Raw genomic sequence first — 20,438 nt, 5'->3', positions numbered from 1 at the left:
CAAAGGTGTAAGAAAATATCTTGAGTTGATCCTTCATAACTGTTGCCAGAGGTTTTCCTCATTCATCCATTAATGTTATCCCTCTAAAGTTATTTAAATATTAAATGCTGCCCTTTTTATGTAAAGGAATAATGACACCTTTAGACAAGTCCGAAGAATTGTTTCATAATAGTGTTGAAAATGATAGTCAAATATGGTAAAATAGAGACTACCTAATGATTATACAAAGATTCCCAGTCTTAACAACCGGCTTGGCATGTACACTAATATTGAAGAACAGACATTCTTATCAATGTACTTATACACACCTCACAATTCCAGTTGAATTTTTGAATTATAACTCTTTTTTATGTGAACCTTGAGTAGTAACTGTTTTAGTAGTAATGATATTCTCAATGATAAACATTTATATAAATAGCATGGAAAAAGCAACATATGACATGTACAGTTACTTGACATATATAAGGCAAGGGACAATTATTGTTATGGATGGCAACTTGCATATAGTTTTATGGCTGAAATGACGGAAATGACAATTTCTATCACGTACCAGTACATGATTCAAAACAAACATCCCCCCATGTGCCCTCGCTGTGATCACCTTCTTCAAAGCCGAAAGGAGCATAATACTGCATATACAAAAACAGATTTCAAAACCTTCTGGAAACATCTAAAATTGGTCTACAGCAAACGTTTTAAGACACGCCTCAGTTCGTGGTGCTGCCTATCACCTAAACCTTATAAAAAATAAATACAAGATGTCAGTCATGTATCAAAACTAATTCTTGATATACTTCCACTATTTGGATTTTTGCTCTTCTTAATGTTCCAACAATTTTATCATCATACCTATTTTTACATGTGGTAAAATGCTATTCGAGGAAACTGTTCAATAGCAATGCTCACTTGCTTGAACATCTGCACATCGTAGGTGGTTCACCTGCGACCTTCAAGCTTAGATGTCTACACTGATGGGCAGGTGACCTGAAACATGGAATATGATTACAGGTAATGTTTACTATAACTTTCACAGGCAACTCGTTGAACATACGAACGTAAAATAGTCATTTATTATTAACAACACGTATTTCACCATCTATAAATACAACAATTGATCAAAGGTATAAATGCTCCCCCACTTCAGAAGAGACGATCCTTAAGATATGTCACTTTATTAGGTTGTGTGTGGTAAAATGTAGATATAAAAAGGATTGCTTCGGCATCAAACATTGTGTTACCAATGTTTCCGTTAAAACCAACAAAAGACTATTTGATATTAACAAGATCGTACTTAATTCTCGAATTTCACAAGTGGATGTTTATATTTTTAAAAAATAAAATTCCTAAATAATTGTAATATGTTGAGAGAGTGATAGAGTTCACGTGCACAAAACATGTTTCATTATGTCGCACAGGTCCACCTCTTCTGTCTTAATATTAACGTGAAGACCCTATACGTTACAGAAATTTTCCAATACATCAATTTTTCTTTGTAGTCATCTGCACATAACAGATTGTTCACCTGCGACCTTCAAGCTTAGATGTCCACACTGATGGGCAGGTGACCTAAAACATGGAATATGATTACAGGTAATGCTTACTCAGCTATATCGGTCAAAGGCAGGACTTTGAACTTTCGAGTGTAAACTTAGCATTTATTATGAACAACACGTATTTCACCATCTATAGATACAATAATTAATCAAAGGTATAAATGCTCCCCCACTTCAGATGAGAAAATCCTTAAGATATGTCACCTTAGGTTGTGTGTGGTAAAATGTAGATATAAAAAGGATTGCTTCGGCATCAAAAGTGGTGTTACCAATGTTTCCATTAAAACCAACAAAAGACTATTTGATATTAACAAGGTCGTACGTAATTCTCGAATTTCACAAGTGGATGTTTATATTTAGAAAACATTAGAGTCGGTACACTGGATCTGGATTTTGATGTAAATCCTTAAATCATCTGTTAAAATAGATGTGTACGTATCAGATATTCTTCTTATCTCGTAAAAATAAATATACCCCTGGCGTTAGCAATTGCAACTAAAGAGACGTCAAAACTCACAGGTCGGTTGTACGATTGATAAAACTGTTTTTGTGTAGAGGATTTGAATCAAAGTCTTGTGCTGGATTGGATTGATATCAGTGTTCAAAGATAGAGTTATGCAGTGTTGTTTTAAGGTTGGCTCATCATCATCCACATACAGACTGTTAATAGGAGATGCTCTGAAGGCCCAGGCAAGAGTTAGGTCTTAAATGACAAGTAATACCTATTTAGGTAATAAACGAACGGTGCTTAAATTTTGAGTTAGTCTAACTTAGGTTAGATTCCCTTTAAATTTGGAACCGAGTGTTCTATCTTGACCACGAAAGAGCTTTGTAAATGCATACTTACACATTGGCAAATAGGCCAGCTATCTGAGGAACATAAAAGGTTTAAGATTAATTGTTTCACGAAACATAGTTTTTCAGAGAATTGATGAAAACATAATCCTCCATAGAAATATATTTAATTTCAGAACAACTTCCTCTGCATGTTTGCACGGTTTGGTCTCCATCAAATCATTGTTTGGAAATCAACATGACATCTTCCATTGTAGAGGAGACAGGTTATAGTGATAATGACACAAAAACTTGAAATATGTATGTATTTCCTCAAATAACTTATGAAATATCAACGAGCATATCGGCTTGGAAAACTACCAACGGGTAAGCCCAAACCAGTTATTGTAAAGTTTATACATACTGGCGATGAAATTTCAATAAGGGGATCCAGAGATGCATTCAGGGCAAAATTCAGTGGAGACCTGACATGAAGACAGAGGGAACAACTCGTACCACTCAGAGAACAGGGCAAACGTACATATTTCAAGAAGGGTGTACTGCACGTGGACAACATACGTACGCCCAGTTCACAGGGTACAGTAAAATAACAACCAGTAGCCTTGGCGACAGTCTGGGAATAATGCGGGGCGGTCGGGTAGCCTAGTGGTTAAAGTATTAGCTCGTCACGCCGAAGACCCGGGTTCGATTCCCAACATTGGTACAGTGTGTGAAGCCCATTTCTGGTGTTCCCCGCCGTGATATTGCTGGAATATTGCTAAAAGCGGCGTAAAACCATAATCACTCACTCACTGGGAATAATGCTGCGCCTGGTAAAGAGGGCCTTGGTCGGACCTCAGTGAAATGTAATATAATGTTCCAGATCACTTTTGAATTTAAGAATATGGAAGGTCTTCTCAACAAACTGGAGGACGATGATTTATGGACTATGTGCGCTCAGAAGACATTGTTTTTGTTTAACAGAGACATGGCTTCATAATAATAATATATGAAATCACCATCTACACACAGGAGTAAAGTTGTCATTATGCGACCAAAAGGATCGTTACACAGGTGGTACAACCGTACTTGTGAAGAACTGCATAAGTAAACATGTAAGTTTATAACTGTTTTACCGCAATATGCGATGTATTATGAAAGTAAAATTGACAAAAATGGGATACATGAACGAGAAGGCATAATCATAGATCAGCTTAGAAACTTCATGTCGGACCCAGTGATAATTCCCGGTGGGGATTCTAATGTTCGAACCGGTAAATAACACGAAGGTGTACCCATATTGACTGATAATGCACAGGAAGGATTCAATGAAGGCAATTGAAATGAGGAAAACAGAAGACTGTATCGTAAACAATTCGGCAGATCACTTATAGATTTTTGCTCGATACTTGGTCTTTCTATTGTTAATGGACGTTATGGAAGGATGCAAAACAAGGTTCTATGACATTTGTAGTGGTATAGGCGATAGTTTGATTGATTACTGCATGTTTTCCCTGGATAACAGAAAATATTCATGATTATAACATTGAAAATAGATCGGAATCTTACCATCTACACGAGTCACAGGTTTACAATACAAACAAAACTAAAGATGAAAATAATTATTCTTACACCAACGTAATCCACAGGAAGGATTTAATTAAGGAAATTGAAATGAGGAAAACAAAAGACAGTATTGTATACAATTCGGAAAACAAAAGACAGTATTGTATACAATTCGGCAGATCACTTTGCTCGATCCTTGGTCTTTTCATTGTTAATTGAAAATATGCAATACAAGGTTCTATAACATTAATACTAGTATAGATAATAGTTTGTTGATTATTGCATGCTATCTGTAGATAACAGATAATTTATTCATGATTACAACATTGAAAATAGATCGGAATCTTGTCATCAGTCCCTGTCACTTGTTTACAATACAAACATAGATAAAGATGAAAATAATTATTCTTACGCCAAAGTAGTTTGGATTCTGACGAGAAAGATGATTATATGTCAACTTACTTAAAACGAGACATCAGAAAGTTTGACCATGCAGAAATAATGCCGAGAATGCGAATTTTGACGTAGATTTCACAGTATTAAACGAAGACTATCGTGAGTATATTATTGAAAACTTGAATGTTGATGTATAGGCAGAAGAAATAGATAAAGCAATAGACAAACTAAAACAGCAGGGAATAATCAAGTAATAAGTGAATTGGGAAAGGAAGGAAAACAATATGTGATGAACTATCTGAAGTGTCTTTTTAACTATACATTCAAGAAAGATATTTTTTCTTCGCAGTGATCACTTGGAATCATTCTAATCACACATAAAAGTGGTGACAGGACACATCCAGATAACTACCGGGACTTAACACTTATGAGTGTTGTCAGCAAGTTACTAGTATAAACATCAACTTTTAACAAAAGGATTTCCTCTTGAGCAAAAGAATTTGTAACGATAACCCTGAAGAACAAGCAGGTTTTCGTGAAGGATATTCTACAACAAATTATCGTTTTCCGAAAACAATTGACTATTGGAGAAAAGCGAATAAGGAAAATTGGGAAACAAGAACATTAAAATGTATCTCAATATAAATATTTATGGTCATGATTTACTTTAATAATAGATGAAGAAAGCAGTGAAGAATAATTGTAATGGGGTAAAGTGGCACTGTATGAACGTCTTCGTTCAATGAATTCTGTTGGAAGCCTTGCCTTCAAACTGATATTTGACCTGAAGATTTAACCTATTTTTTTGTATGGAACTGAAATTCAAACAACGGCATGCAAAAGGTTTTGAGCATTGCCGATTTATACACCAAATGTAAATATACTTAGGGATTGTCGAAGATACCCATTGTTTAATGAATCCTATTTAAGATGTATCAAATACTGGCTTTCACTTATACGTGTGACAAATAATCGACTCCCAAAGAAAGCCTACAATATGTTATACTGCCTAGATGCACAGAAACTATTTACAGGAACTTGGATATCAATCATTAGAACATCACTTTTACATTTGGTCTTGGGTATCCATGGATCTATTTAAAAAAAGTCGGGAATACTGAATACTTTTCAACTGGCATGCAATATTAAAGGGAAGCTCCATATATGATAATTATTCTAGCAATACACATCAATTTATATCTTGAAGTTTATGTTACAAATAATAATATATTAAATATTAGACAGCATCTAGCACTACTAGAACAGGCGGGGAAGGACTACCGATGTATATTTGGATGCAGACAAAATATCCCAAAAGAAAACCGAATGTGTCAGTTTTGAATATGGTTGAAGGTGAGTTCCACGTTATTTTAAATATGATACTGTAAGCAAGATATATATATATTCAGAAAATATAGGGAAAATTATTGTTAAAAAGTTGTATTTTGATCCGAAATCTTGTGAACGATGTACAAGATAGGCATTACTCACCTTAACCTTAATATTATATAACCAATATGCACGTGGGCCTTTGACCTTGAATACAATAAGCTGAAATGAATTTTCGTTCTTTTCAAGTTGTTCTTATTCACCAGTTGATTATAAAATAACTCCCGAGAAACAACAATACTATTTCTCCTCCCCGAACTTCGCCAAGGGTTGACCTACTTCCGTTACTCGTTACTGTCACCAAAATAGTCGTGCATGGTCACGGTGCTGTTTACAAATTGCATGAAACCAGGGGACAATCCCAAACTGTTAGTATGTTCACATTAACGTTATTCTTAACTGTTCGAGCCTGTTGACACAACCTCATTGCCAACAGAACCACTCTGACGTATGTCTGAATACCGCCATCTTCCGCTGAAGACGAGTCGGTTTTGTACGACACGAGCGAGCCTGAGAGGCTCCTCAATTTTGTGACCGATGATTGTGTGAGCCTGATACAATGGTTAGTTTGTATTTTACTTAATTGTGTGTGTTCTGAAATAGATTGCACCATGTTTGATGCGCTATTATTCTGATATTGAATGTATAAGACTGTAACGGTGTTATCGACAGGCATTGTTGTGTGTATCGATGCGTAGGCTATCAATAGATCGATGTTTTCATATGCAAGTTATTTGTGTGAAAAGGTATATTTATGTTGAGGTAATGAAAATAATTCGATGCGTGATTTTACTCAGATTTTGACCAATCAGAACCAAGCACCTGGAGGCTTCATGCATGCCCGTCCTCGGGTAATCTATATGTGATTCAAAACTAAAAGGATAACTTTACTCCTCCACAATGCTAATAGGAGTGCCAGGGTTCTAAGGTTGCAAACATTATATAATTTGTCATGGGTTTTGAGAAAAGAATTCTTCCTTATTAGAGGCAGTTACTTTTAATACCAGACAATGTAACAGTCAAAGACTGTCTAATGGTCTTCTTCTGGTATTTGGTGAACATGACTGAACCCACACAAGTCTTTAATTGTCAACAAACCGTGATAAAATATTAATTAATATACCATGCCCCCTACAGCTGTGATACGCGTTCCCGTGGTCAAAAATGAAAGATACAACTCGCTGTTTATGAGTATGTTTAGCATAATGTATCACGCTTCTTTAGATTTGGAACTTTTCCTTGAAAATTATTTGCACCATATTCCAAGCTTGTGAAACAAGTTGCTATGTTGTTCGTACAGTGTATGGTATGACCCCCTATTAATGCATGCCATCATTGTTGTCATGTCTTCACAGGACCATGTACTAAATTATGGTTTATTGTCATGATCCTTTGTGTGCCATTATATTGTGTACATATTGTACTGCAATACAAACAACTTGGTTCTAGTCAACACCACACCATGCTTCATTGTATTGTACTCCAACATGTTACATTATGTTCTACTGCAACATGCTACATAGTGTTGTATTGCAACATGCTACATTGTGTTTGAACTGTAATATAATACATTGTGTTGTACTTTAACGTGCTACATTGTGTTGTACTGTAACAAGCTACATTGTGTTATATAACAACATGCTACATTGTGTTCTACTACAATATGCTATTTTATCTTGTACTTTAACTTGCTACATTGTGTTGTACTGCAACATGCTACATTGCATTGTGCCTTAACATGCTAAGTTGTGTTTTACTTCAACAGTGTGTTACTACAAAATACTACACTGTGTTGTACTGAAACATGCTACATTGTGTTCTACTACAATATGCTATTTTATCTTGTACTTTAACTGGCTACATTGTGTTGTACTCAAACATGCTACACTGTGTTGTACTTTAACATGCAACGTGTGATGTACAACAACATTCATTTTGTTTTTCTGCAACATGCTACATTGTGTTGTACTTTTACATGCTACATTGTGTTTTACTGCAACAAGCTACATTGTGTTATATAATAACATGCTACATTGTGTTCTACTACAACATGCTACATTTTGTTCTACTTCAACATGCTACATTGTGTTATGCTACAACATGCTAGATTGTGTTGTACTACAAAATGCTACATTGTGTTGTACTGCAACATGCTACATTGTGTTGTACTACAACAAGCTACACTGTTTTATACTTTAACATGCTACATTGTGTTGTACTGTAACATGCTACTTGTGTTGTACTACAACCTGCTACATTGTGTTGTACTACAACATGCTACATTGTGTTGTACTGTAACATGCTACATTGCGTTGTACTGTAACATGCTACTTGTGTTGTACTACATCATGCTACGTTGTGTTGTACTACAACATGCTATGTTGTGTTGTACTACAACATGCTACATTGTGTTGTACTTTAACATGCTATATTGTGTTGTACTACAACATGCTACATTGTGTTGTACTACAACATGCTATACTGTGTTATACTACAAACACGCTACATTGTGCTGTACTACAACATGCTACATTGTGTTCCACTACAACATGCTACATTGTGTTGTACTTTAACATGCTATATTGTGTTGTACTACAACATGCTACATTGTGTTGTACTGCAACATGCTACATTGTGTTCCACTACAACATGCTACATTGTGTTGTACTACAACATGCTACATTGTGTTGTACTTTAACATGCTATATTGTGTTGTACTACAACATGCTACATTGTGTTGTTCTGCAACATGCTATACTGTGTTATACTACAAACACGCTACATTGTGTTGTACTACAACATGCTACATTGTGTTCCACTACACCATGCTCCATTGTGTTGTACTACAACATGCTACACTGTTATGCTTTAACATGCTACATTGTGCTGTACTGTAACATGCTACTTGTGTTGTACTACAACCTGCTACATTGTGTTGTACTACAACATGCTACATTGTGTTGTACTACAACATGCTATATTGTGTTGTACTTAAACATGCTACATTGCGTTGTACTGTAACATGCTATTTGTGTTGCACTACATCATGCTACATTGTGTTGTACTTTAACATGCTACATTGTGTTGTACTGTGGCATGTTACTTGTGTTGTACTGCAACATGCAACATTGTGTTGTACTACAACATGCTACATTGTGTTGTACTTTAACATGCTATATTATGTTGTACTGTAACATGCTACATTGTGTTGTACTACAACATGCTACATTGTGTTGTACTAAAACATGCTACATTGTGTTGTACTACAACATGCTACATTGTGTTGTACTGTAACATGCTACATTGTGTTGTACTGTGGCATGTTACTTGTGCTGTACTGTAACATGCTACATTGTGTTGTACTGCAACGTGCTACTTGTGTTGTACTACAACATGCTACATTGTGTTGTACTACAACATGCTACATTGTGTTGTACTACAACATGCTACATTGTGTTGCACTACAACATGCTACATTGTGTTGTACTGTAACATGCTACTTGTGTTGTACTACAACCTGCTACATTGTGTTGTACTACAACATGCTACATTGTGTTGTACTGTAACATGCTACTTGTGTTGTACTGTGGCATGTTACTTGTGCTGTACTGTAACATGCTACATTGTGTTGTACTGCAACGTGCTACTTGTGTTGTACTACAACATGCTACATTGTGTTGTACTACAACATGCTACATTGTGTTGTACTACAACATGCTACATTGTGTTGCACTGCAACATGCTACATTGTGTTGTACTTTAACATGCTACATTGTGTTGTACTGTGGCATGTTACTTGTGTTGTACTGTGGCATGTTACTTGTGCTGTACTGTAACATGCTACATTGTGTTGTACTGCAACGTGCTACTTGTGTTGTACTACAACATGCTACATTGTGTTGTACTACAACATGCTACATTGTGTTGTACTACAACATGCTACATTGTGTTGCACTGCAACATGCTACATTGTGTTGTACTTTAACATGCTACATTGTGTTGTACTGTGGCATGTTACTTGTGTTGTACTACAACATGCTACATTGTGTTGTACTGTGGCATGTTACTTGTGCTGTACTGTGGCATGCTACATTGTGTTGTTGAATAAAGTAAGAATAGGGACAGGAATCATGTTCTTGTGATAGAAGAATAAAGTGACACTAGGTCCTGTGTATCATGTCGACATTAGGTGAGAATATTTGGGCACAGTTTGGGAAGCAAATGCTTCGTAAATGAACTACCTTCTGTCAGAAAGGTGAGAGATGAGATTGTACGACATACATTCATGTTTACGAGACCCAGTGGTATTTTAAGTTGATCTGTTTTGATTTATTATGCTCTTGCAGTACTGGTAACACATTCATTTCCCCTATTGTATAACAGAAAGGAAACTTTCCGAACAAACGTTAACTGTGTTCTTACTCACATAAACAGTTTATATTTGGGGAAGGCTACACGTAAAGGGACCCAAGGTCGATTAAGATAAGAAAACTTTATTGTTACGTACGGACTGTAAAAGTCTGTCCATTAAAGCCTTTAGAATTGAAATTATTTATAGGTCTCATAAAGGCACAACGTTGTCGAACGCACTTGGATGCAACATAGAGCACAATATTTTACGTTCGCTTCATCGAGCGCCTTTCATAATTCCTCACAGCGAAACAGCGATCGAGGTCTGTTTCTTACTGCCTCACATAAGCTCTGACCAAGCTTCCAGTGGAGGTTCATGAGTCATGAGTAACATTTGGACATAATACTATATGGTGAGGGCAACGCGAGTAGAAAACAGTATTTTTGTGTTTGCATATTAAGAAAGGGAATGTATGACAGCTCAATTACTTTCCAAAATAATGGCAATTATTTTATTTCTTTTATAATAAACGTGCTTCTAAATATCAAGTGCGTATTACGACCAACTGGTCCCTTTAAATTAAAACATGTATTTGTCTCCAGCATCCTTGTCTATATAAAAAAATACAGTTTGTCGTACAGAAAGCTCCTCTTCAATAAACATTTAAAATAAACACAATATTTATACAAGATACTTGCGGTTTTTGACAATGATACATGTATGTGATGCGAAAGAGTTTGTTTCATAATTATTTCAAAGTTATCTATGTATATCTCAAACGATAAAGTCACGATTCGTTAAAAAGTAACATTAAATAAGTATCTGCTTGAATGAGAAACGTTTAAGTTTAGCGATTACTATACTGATGAGTCCAGGTTCTTGACGTCAGCTTGACAATGAAAAGATAAAACATGATAATATGTTTGTCCTTTTAAGTGCATAGTCCTATTAAATGCATCAATTTTATAGACACTGTCAGCACACATTTTCTCTCTTAAATAGATTTCTCAAATTCTAATCATACCATTCTTTGACAAGGCACTACATCGTCAATTTTAAAGATATTCAGTTCATTTTTTTATTTTGGATGGATGACATTGTAGATTATTAATCCACTCTAACTCAATACCGACCACGTTGTCCCTTTACCGATAGCCTTCCCCCAAGTATTCTGCATCAGATAATGTAAATATGAAATATGTTTATGTAGTTCACGCATGACGAGCAACATAGATTTATATACATATACATATATATACATACAAGCTGTACGTTGACTTCAGTCATTATGTATAAACGTCATGAGACTTTCATGACGATTATACATAATGACTGAAGTCAACGTACAGCTTAAATGTGGACAACCGGGCTATAATCTGTCGTACAAATCCGAAATATGACTTGTGTCCTTTGAATTTATTTTTATATTGAAAGCTGCATTTCAAAACACAAACGGTTATTAATACTGAGTTTTATTGCCAGTTTAAATACGTAGATAAGTGTTTAATAGCAATTATGCCATGTCAGTAATCTTACAAACACCGAAAAACGCAAAACTTTAGACGTAATAACCATGTTGTAACTATATACCAATAAGTGTTGAAGTGTTAAAGATTGTCACTATCATAACTTCCAAACCATGTTTTTGTGTGTGTGTGTGTGTGTGTGTGTGTGTGTGTGTGTGTGTGTGTGTGTGTGTGTTTGTGTTTGTGTGTGTGTGTGTGTGTGTGTGTGTGTGTGTGTGTGTGTGTGTGTGTGTGTGTGTGTGTGTGTGTGTGTGTGTGTGTGTGTGTGTGTGTGTACGCGCTGCGTGCCTGCCAATATACCTGGATCCATCCCTGAACAGGATTTACTTATGAACAACTTGATAAAAGTAAAAGTTTTTGTAAATAAGTAAGTCATGAGGTTTTAGTGGGTAAGCGAGTTCAAATTTCACAGTGCAGTGTTTCAGCCATTTCGTGGTGAGACATAATTAAAACATTAACAACAAACATATTTAGACAGTATACAATCCTTTTATCGAAGGACAGTATAATAACTAGCTGATCACAGATTTTGTTTGATACTACTTTGAGAGCATTAAGCCACCATACTAGGAATTATGACGTTTTAAGAAACACCTTCACAAAAAATATTGAATAATTTTGGGGACGCCGGGATATTGACTAAAAGCGCTAAGCTAACGTGCGCGTACCAACAGCAGAACCAGTTAAGAGCTTTCCACCTTTCAAAACTAAAGACTGCCTCTATTGTATAGTGGTGGAGCGTTACAAGATTACTACCCTGTCTGGCGCTCGGCATTAAAGAGCTAAAACAAGGACACAGAGTCAGTATACTGTGTCTGGGTGGGGGTGTTCATGTTAAATTGCGGCATGGTACAATGTATCTCAGTGGGCTGGCACTATAAATCGGCATCAGTCAGAACAAGTACCAGCAGCCACACACACACACACACACACACACACACGTGCATGCACGACACTATATGAGTGTAATAATCTTGGACGCGACGTTAAACCCCATTTCACCTCACCTCAAAACTAAAATTGGAAAGATGTATTGTCAAGTGTTACCTTGACCCATGAGGAAAGCGTTAGTGTCAAACAAATTAACACACATCCGTTCGAATTTGATTCTAGACTGCTCAATAAGTGAACAATACTAGGAGTCACGTGACTAACGTCAACCCCCATCCTGCCGACGATACTACTGCTGTATACACATGACGTTGTCTTCTGCATTTTGCCAAACCTGTAGTGTCATGATGCATGATGCATATGTTAGATCTATTCCATCGGATAACGTAAAAATGGTGGTGTGTCTGGCAACAAAACCTTGTAGTTAGCCTGGATCTGTTCAATTAGGTTCAACTGGCGGTGTTCGTACCACAGTGTGACCATGAATTGCGGCAAGGTTGTCTGTTTACTTCGGTGGTGTTTGCGTTTCTCAAAGTTACACCTTATTCTCAGATGGTTTGAAATGATCATTCCGAGCTGTGAGGTATTCTCGCATTGTGACTTTGAAACTGCTTGTGGTTGTGGTTATAGGGTCCGATCCGCTGATGTCATTGTAACCCGCCTTATCCATCACCATAACGCTTTGGCTATCCAGCCTTGGAAGAGGTTCATGTTCAAACCATTCAAAGAATACCGTTCCATTCATTTCTCGGGGGTAATCGCACTCTGATTTCTTGGCCTCGAAGACAAGTTCACAGCCGACTATCAAACATTTCGCTCGAGTGCGAACGTACAGTGCAATGCGATGGCGGGTGACTGTTGGTCCATGATTTGTGTTTACCCACGTTTCATCAATGTACACTAATTGAAAACCTCAATTCGTGAACATTATGGATGGAATAACTGTCCCTAAACGTTGTCCTAACGCCACCACGCTTGGTGTATTTGCACCCCAATTCAAGGCAAGTCCAAGTGTAGTATTGGAGATATTGATATAATCAATCTTTCGTGTCAGTCTGAATCGTTGTACAAGTTGGCGCTTTGTGACGGTTCCTACATTTTTCATTTTTTTGACACGGCTTTACATCTGTTTATATGGCAAACCAAGTTCATTGTGAGTTTTCTTATATAATCTGACATAACTAACTTCTTCGTCCTTTTCTTGACAAAATAGTTGTGTACATTTCGTACAGTTGAAACGTGTACAGAGTGTGTAATGATTTCCCTTATGGGAAACGTGTTACACAAATATACAAAACATCGTACAAAAGACTCATGTTGTATGAGTGAGTACGTATAATTTTACACCGCTTTCAGCAATATTCCAGCAATATGACGACAGAGGGCACGAGAAATGGACTTTACGCCGGCCTATATGGTGAATATAACCCGAGCCTTCAGCATGGTGAGCTGCCTCACCGCCCTTTATGTTGTATGATACATCATTGAACTGTGGCGTGGTGTCCATGTTATTTTGTTTATTATCGCTACATTGTAATTGCATTTTTTATTTTGACAAAGTATCGGAGTCGTTAATAACTGTCGTGGGCCATGGTCACTTTAGTACTCCAACAGATGGATCTTTACTCATGTTATTAACGTCTAGTCTTCCTTGACCTGACTCATTTGTAATATAGGGCGTCCTGAAATAGCTTGAATATTACCGACTGTGGTAAAAAACAATGCCCGCTCGCTCATTCTGGTACAGAGAAACAACACAGTATGTTTATCATTTAAGTGATTTATTGAGAATGCCTTCCATCTCTTGAAAAAGTACCCATGTTTCTGTAACAAAAAACACATTGTATTAGATGCCGTTGAAAGAAGTTTGACTTCAATTTACAAATGAAGCACGAATCTGATTATAAAAGCATTCAAACAATCAAAAAATTTCTTGCAAACCGTTGGACATAAATCTGAAGGTAACTACTATGATGAATTTTGGCTAGATATAAATCCACAATTATTAACTAAAAGAATAAGAAAGGTAACAGAACCCCTGCTTCGACCAAGAACCTATCTATGTGTATGGGTTTAGTGCAGCGCGACACTTTCGTTATGCTCTTTGAAAGAACCGACATGGGGTTGTGGGGCTATTGGGCGTTATCTTATGACGAAACAGTTACGTCGCGTTGTTGAATGTGGGCACAGCTGCATGGCATGAAAGTAATCATACTGTGTGGTCGTGAGGTTGTAGAAACTTACTTTAGAAATCCATCGGAACATTTGAAAAATGCCATAGATAAAATACAAAGCTGCTTTGTGCCTGTAATTTATTAATTTTTTCATTGATCTTAAGTTGCAGGCAACAGACATCTGATGGGAGTAACATATGAATTTGATGTCGATTGCTGAACATATTTACTTACATTTAGTGAAGCTTATGCTCATTATAGGAAACGACACACGGATGTTAGGTTATCTTGTGACTAAACACTACCGCGCGCCTCAATGCATGCGGGCACAGCTGCAGAGTATGAGAGTAATCATACTGGGCGGTCGTGAGGTTGTAGAAACACTTCAGAAACCAAAAAAGGTCATAGACAAAATGCAAAGCTGACTTTGCGCCTGTAATTTCCATATTTTCTCTTAAGGTGCAGGAAACAGACATCTGATGGGAGATAACATATGAAGTTTATGTTGATTGCTAAACAAGGTATGCAGTGTAAGAGTTATCCGATCATTTAACAATATTACTATGGTCATTATTATCATCGATTAATGAGAACCATATTAATGCTGCCTGATAATTGTGGTTATACTCCTACCTAATTCTGAATTTCGTGAGGGATGAAAGTGAAGTCTATCTTGAAACCTTCTCCATTTACGGATCCATCACTTGTGAAGACGAACTGGAAATGACCATCAGTACCTAGAACAGGATAAATACCTTTTAGAAACGGCGAATGGTGGAATCGGTGTTATAGAAAGAAGAATTGCAAACAACATGCACTGGTATGAAAAGAGAACAGTACACACGCGCGAATCACAGACCCTCCATCTGAACAACACATGGCAGTTGATCTAACTTCCTCAGGTACTGGACAGGGAAATAGTGTGTGGAGAGTATGTTGAACCCAATCGTTAAACACATGCCACGTGTGGAAATAAGTTCCGCTCGTATGTGTGCTACTCACTGTACGTCTTCTCTTGGATGTTTGTTCCACACAGCTTGTCTCCTTCCATCTCAACAGCGTCGTATCTGCAGCTTCTGCCTGACTCAACGTCAAACAATGGGAAGGTGAAGACTAGGTCACCAGGAGTGGGGGTGTTGATGGTGTAGGTGCAGTACATGTTGCTCTCGTAACCACCAGGCTGTGACTCAAAGGTTCCGGATGTGGCGTTTATAGTTGCATTGCAGTAGACTGAAACAGGTGCGATTCATCAATGATAAAAGGCAGTAAGAGGAAAATAATAATATTCATTTGCAATCGAGAAACTTACGAGAAAAAAATACAAATGTTGATAAGTGATAATGCACACTTAAAACTGAGATAATGAACATGAAACTGAGATAATGGATATGTGGAACTGAGATAATGGACATGCATTTACGTACCAAGTTCAGTGACATAATTGAAGGCGAAACCGCTGCGCACAACACTTCCGTCACTGGTAAATGCCATGTCAACTGTTGGCCCAGTGTCTACAAAACAGCAACACATATCGGTAATACAGGTCAAAGAGTGTCCAAAATACTGTTTTTACTCGTCACTTTCTTAATCTCTCAAAATGCTCGCTACTACAAAACGTAAGTATGGTAGAACAGTTAAAGATATACAAAGTTCATGTGAATCATGTGAACTGCAGGTTGAGCGTAAATAAATCTTTGCCGTCAAAGCTGTTATTAAACATTATTATCGATGCTATTGCAGTCACCAAAACAGCACCCTGGGGAAGCTTTTGTGGGTGTTTATAACCATGGGAGTTTTGCGTTCTCGATTAATTAAAAAGTATATCAAGACTATCTCACATTGTCGGATAAAGGACTCCTTTGCTCCACACAACTTCTCGGTGGCGTCATCACTTGTTATTGTTAAACTGTCATAGTCGCAACCCGAATCGTCCTCGATGTCAAAACGTGTAAAGTTGACAGTGGTGATGTGAGGGGTGGGAGGAGACCGGAGAGTGATCTCACAGTGTTGGTTGTTTCTGTAATGATCCTCGGAATCAGTGGCCAAGGTATAGGTGCCCTCAAGATCTTCACTATCGAAGTTGCAGTCTGGAATTTCAGTACAAGTTGATATACTTTTGTAGACCAGACAATCCAGTGATTGATATCATGAGCTTCGATCTACGCAATTGGGATACGATAACATGCACCAACCAAGTCAGCGAGCCTGACCACCCGATCCCAATCAGGCACCTCCTATGAGAAGCACAGTCGCCTCTTCATGGGCCAGTTGGTTTAAGCAACATATCACATATGATATTCTTGATATTCTTCTCTGTTTTTGTTTTTTTGTTTAATGTTTTACATCGCACTTAGCAATATTCCAGCTATATGACGGCGGTCTGTAAATAATCGACTGTAGACCAGACAATCCAGTGATTGTCATCATAAGCATTAATCTACGTAATTGGGATACGATAACATGCACCAACCAAGTCAGCTGGAATGGCCACCCGATCCCGCTGGGCACCTCGAACGACAAGCATAGTCGCCTCTTCACGGGCCCACGGGCCGGGCGGTCGGGTAGCAGCGTTCGCTCGTCACGCCGAAGACACGGGTTCGATTCCCGACATGGGTACAATGTGTGAAGCCAATTTCTGGTGTCCCCCGCCGTGATATTGCTAGAATAGTACTAAAAGCGGCGTAAAACCATACTCAATCACTCTTCACGGGCCATTTGGTATACGTAGCATATCACAAAAGACAAAGACCATATTACGAACACGCCTTGATACAAACTGGAATACTGTTTAAAGCAGTGTCTAACCCAACTCGCTCTCTAATGTAAATAGAAGTCCCTCGTAGTTTTCACTGATTGTCGACATGAACTTAACATTATAATTGGAGGTCCATTAATGTTTATAGGTGGGGTTATTGCTATGCTGGCAATGCTCTGAAATGTTAACATGTTTGGTGGAATGAATATGACCTCGGTAACACATTACATTGGTTTTTGTTTTGGCTGATCTATGAGTTAATAATTACTACATTCTTATTTCCTGAGATAAACCAATGATACGTATGTCAAAGTCGTATAAAGACGGTACCCTGCATGGCGTTCGGCATAGGGAGATGAAACAAGGACTGGTCGGCTCGGAGTCATTATACTGTGTCTAAGTGAGGTATCCATGTTAAACTTCGGTATTGTGTTTCAATGTAGATATGTATGTTCGTGGTTTACAGAGGAATATATTGATACTTACGCTCTTCAATAGTGAACAAAGCCACAAAGCCCTTTCCTGTAACACTGCTGTCACTTCTGAAGCGGATGATGGCTGATCCACCTTGTGCCGACACTGAAGGAAAGACATCATATACCCTCAGGGTTAATACAAATATCAAATTATATTTGTTTTCTCAGGCCAAGAATCTACATGGCATCATAAAACTTATTTTTAACTTTATGTCTTTTTTTGCAGTTATGTTACCTGTTGCTCTAATCTTTGTTTCAAAGTTTAACAGTTCACCAATACAAAAAGAAAATGTTTCGAATACTGCAGTTGTACATGGACTCTTACCTCTCGTTGCGTTGGGCAAATCGCTTCCACAGTATTTATCATCTCCAACCTGGACGTAGTCGTAGCGGCAGTCGCTCGAAGACTCTGTGTCGAGGGCGATGAAGTTGATGTCCAGATAAAAGGGGGTATTGCGAGTGAACTCGTACGAGCAGTCCATGTTGTTGGTGTAGTCACTGCCGGTACCCGGGAGACTTTGGATAACGCCCGCCGTGACGTTGGAGTTGATGTACAAACAGTCGCCATCACTCAAGGAAGGAACACCTCCTGATTGGCACAAATAGTAAATTTGGTTCCTGGTAAGAAACTTGATATTAATTCATGAACCGCACATATGTAATAGTGGTTTCACCTATACTCTCCAGCTTTGATGGTACATTAATAACGTTGTTCACGTCGTGTTGACTCGTCTGATTGGCAGAAAAGAAATTGTTATTGCCATTGTCATTTGATCAGTAGATTCCTTCATTGTATGTATCCTCTTTGAAAATATCTTTAAACAAAATCCCCATATTTCTAAATCCTACACTTGAACATTTGTAAGGGTTGGATCGGGAAGCTATATTGTTTTCTTTTCTTTTGGCAACTGAAGTAACATAGGTACCGGTGGATAGTCTCGGTTCTGCTGATAGGTACGTGTGTAGCCTGAAGATGCATTTGGCTTCAATGTCACAGAATGATATTAAGCATATCCGATGCCCCCGCGTAAATGTCGCGTTTAGAACCAATACCGATGAATTTGGCTTACTTGGCAGGATGGTGTAGGTGGCGCTGTACCCTGCTCCTGTCTGACTGGAGTCAGAAGAAAATGTCACTGTGACGTTACCTCCATCTGACGTGTCTGAAAAATCAACCTATTGCATTGAGTACAGCTGAGAATATAATTTAATAAGATATTTTGAAACGCCTTTCAAACTGCTTCGTACGTGTTCACCGCTCTTTTTACTTAACATATATTATTTCCTTATGTTAAAGATTTATAGGAATCAGTCATGCGTCAATGTTTCTTGTGTCGCAGGTTACCAACTCTGCATCTTTCGAGAGTTTCATTACAAAGGTGAAATACGCAAAGTTATGTTTGTGTCGCAGATGAGCCTGGCCCACCCACATAGCATTGTTGATGAAACACATGCAATCCCTGAAAGTTAACTATTTTCAGACTGATTTACAAATTCTATTGTTAGCTCCTTTTTATTGACTTCCGTCGTACTTTTGAGAGTGACAATTGTTAATCCGACTGATACGTAACTTGCATGCTGGACTAACGCTTTTCTAATTACACCGGGGAACCAGAAGTGAGATTTAAGATGTAACAAATGTGTGAGACTGACACTCCACTGTTCTGTTGTCCCATGTTGATCCGCATCCCTTCTGGCTGTTTCCCTCGCCCATATCAACCTCCAAGTAGTCGTATCTACAGGTGGATGAGCCCTCGAGGTCAAACGTTGTGAAGCTGAGGACCAAAGTGTATGGTACACTGGGGCCTGTGATGACAGTGACGCACTGCACGTTGTTGGCGTAGCTGCCATTGCCGGGGCTTGTCAGGGTGCCATCATCTGATGTCAGGACTTGGGTGCAGGTATCTGTCGTGATGGGACGTTAGAAAAGGAATTGTTGCATGTGTGAGTGAGTGCGTGAGGTTAAGAGTCGCTTTGAACAGTATTCCACTTATATCATGGTTGATGGATATAATATATGTAGAGCCATATTGGTAACTATTTATAGATCTATGGATTTACAACTCCGTGAACAGATACATTATGACTTAGTGTGTCCATGATCCGTTGTCCCTAAGAACATGGTTTCGCTGGCCGTCATTCCAGATGGAATACACACACAGATGGACCAATGCAGTCAGTGCCACTACAAGATATACTCACCAGTGTCAGGAGAAGATGTAGTTACAGGGAGGGTGGTGGTTTGTGTTGTCACTGTAAAGAAATGTTAAACATGGACAAGAGCAGAGATAAGAATTATCCTCACAAATAATTATTATATGAAAGTCTTTGTTAGGTGTTTAATCTAAATGTTAACATTTTGCATCAATGAAACAATTATGTATTGTATCCGGAACAATGCTTAATGGTTTTCTGTCTTGGAGGCAAAAAGAAAATCCAATAAAAAGTTGAAGCATGAGTCCTAAATCAGGAAAATATTCTCAATATGACAGTCAGATCACAAGACTGTTCAGAGAACTGAATCCCAATATGTATGACCATATTGCGGATCCTTATATGACATACTACCTGGTAACCCTATGACTCA

General features: G+C 37.9%; 1 protein-coding gene across 2 annotated transcripts in view; it reads right to left on the bottom strand.

Moving 5' to 3' along the window:
• LOC124119812 (cubilin-like) overlaps positions 1-20,438 on the bottom strand; it is a 35,267-nt gene that overhangs the window by 1,807 nt on the left and 13,022 nt on the right. Inside the window, exons 18-27 of one of the 2 annotated variants that reach the window (XM_046482457.2) lie at positions 20,054-20,104; positions 19,505-19,756; positions 18,922-19,014; positions 18,177-18,440; positions 17,862-17,954; positions 16,459-16,707; positions 16,045-16,131; positions 15,623-15,850; positions 15,254-15,357; positions 14,211-14,270 (exon numbers count right to left, since the gene is read on the bottom strand). In XM_046482457.2, coding sequence (XP_046338413.2) covers positions 15,254-15,357; positions 15,623-15,850; positions 16,045-16,131; positions 16,459-16,707; positions 17,862-17,954; positions 18,177-18,440; positions 18,922-19,014; positions 19,505-19,756; positions 20,054-20,104 — 1,421 coding nt within the window. In that variant the 3' untranslated portion in view covers positions 14,211-14,270. Of the gene's footprint in view, positions 1-14,210; positions 14,271-15,253; positions 15,358-15,622; positions 15,851-16,044; positions 16,132-16,458; positions 16,708-17,861; positions 17,955-18,176; positions 18,441-18,921; positions 19,015-19,504; positions 19,757-20,053; positions 20,105-20,438 lie in introns of those variants that run through there. The other variant, XM_048388956.1, reaches the window with a different exon arrangement.

This window comes from Haliotis rufescens, unplaced genomic scaffold (genome assembly GCF_023055435.1).
Source record: "Haliotis rufescens isolate VD_foot unplaced genomic scaffold, xgHalRufe1.0.p SCAF_8, whole genome shotgun sequence".
In the NCBI taxonomy this organism is placed as follows: domain Eukaryota; kingdom Metazoa; phylum Mollusca; class Gastropoda; order Lepetellida; family Haliotidae; genus Haliotis; species Haliotis rufescens.
This window is presented reverse-complemented; position numbering and strand designations above follow the sequence as displayed.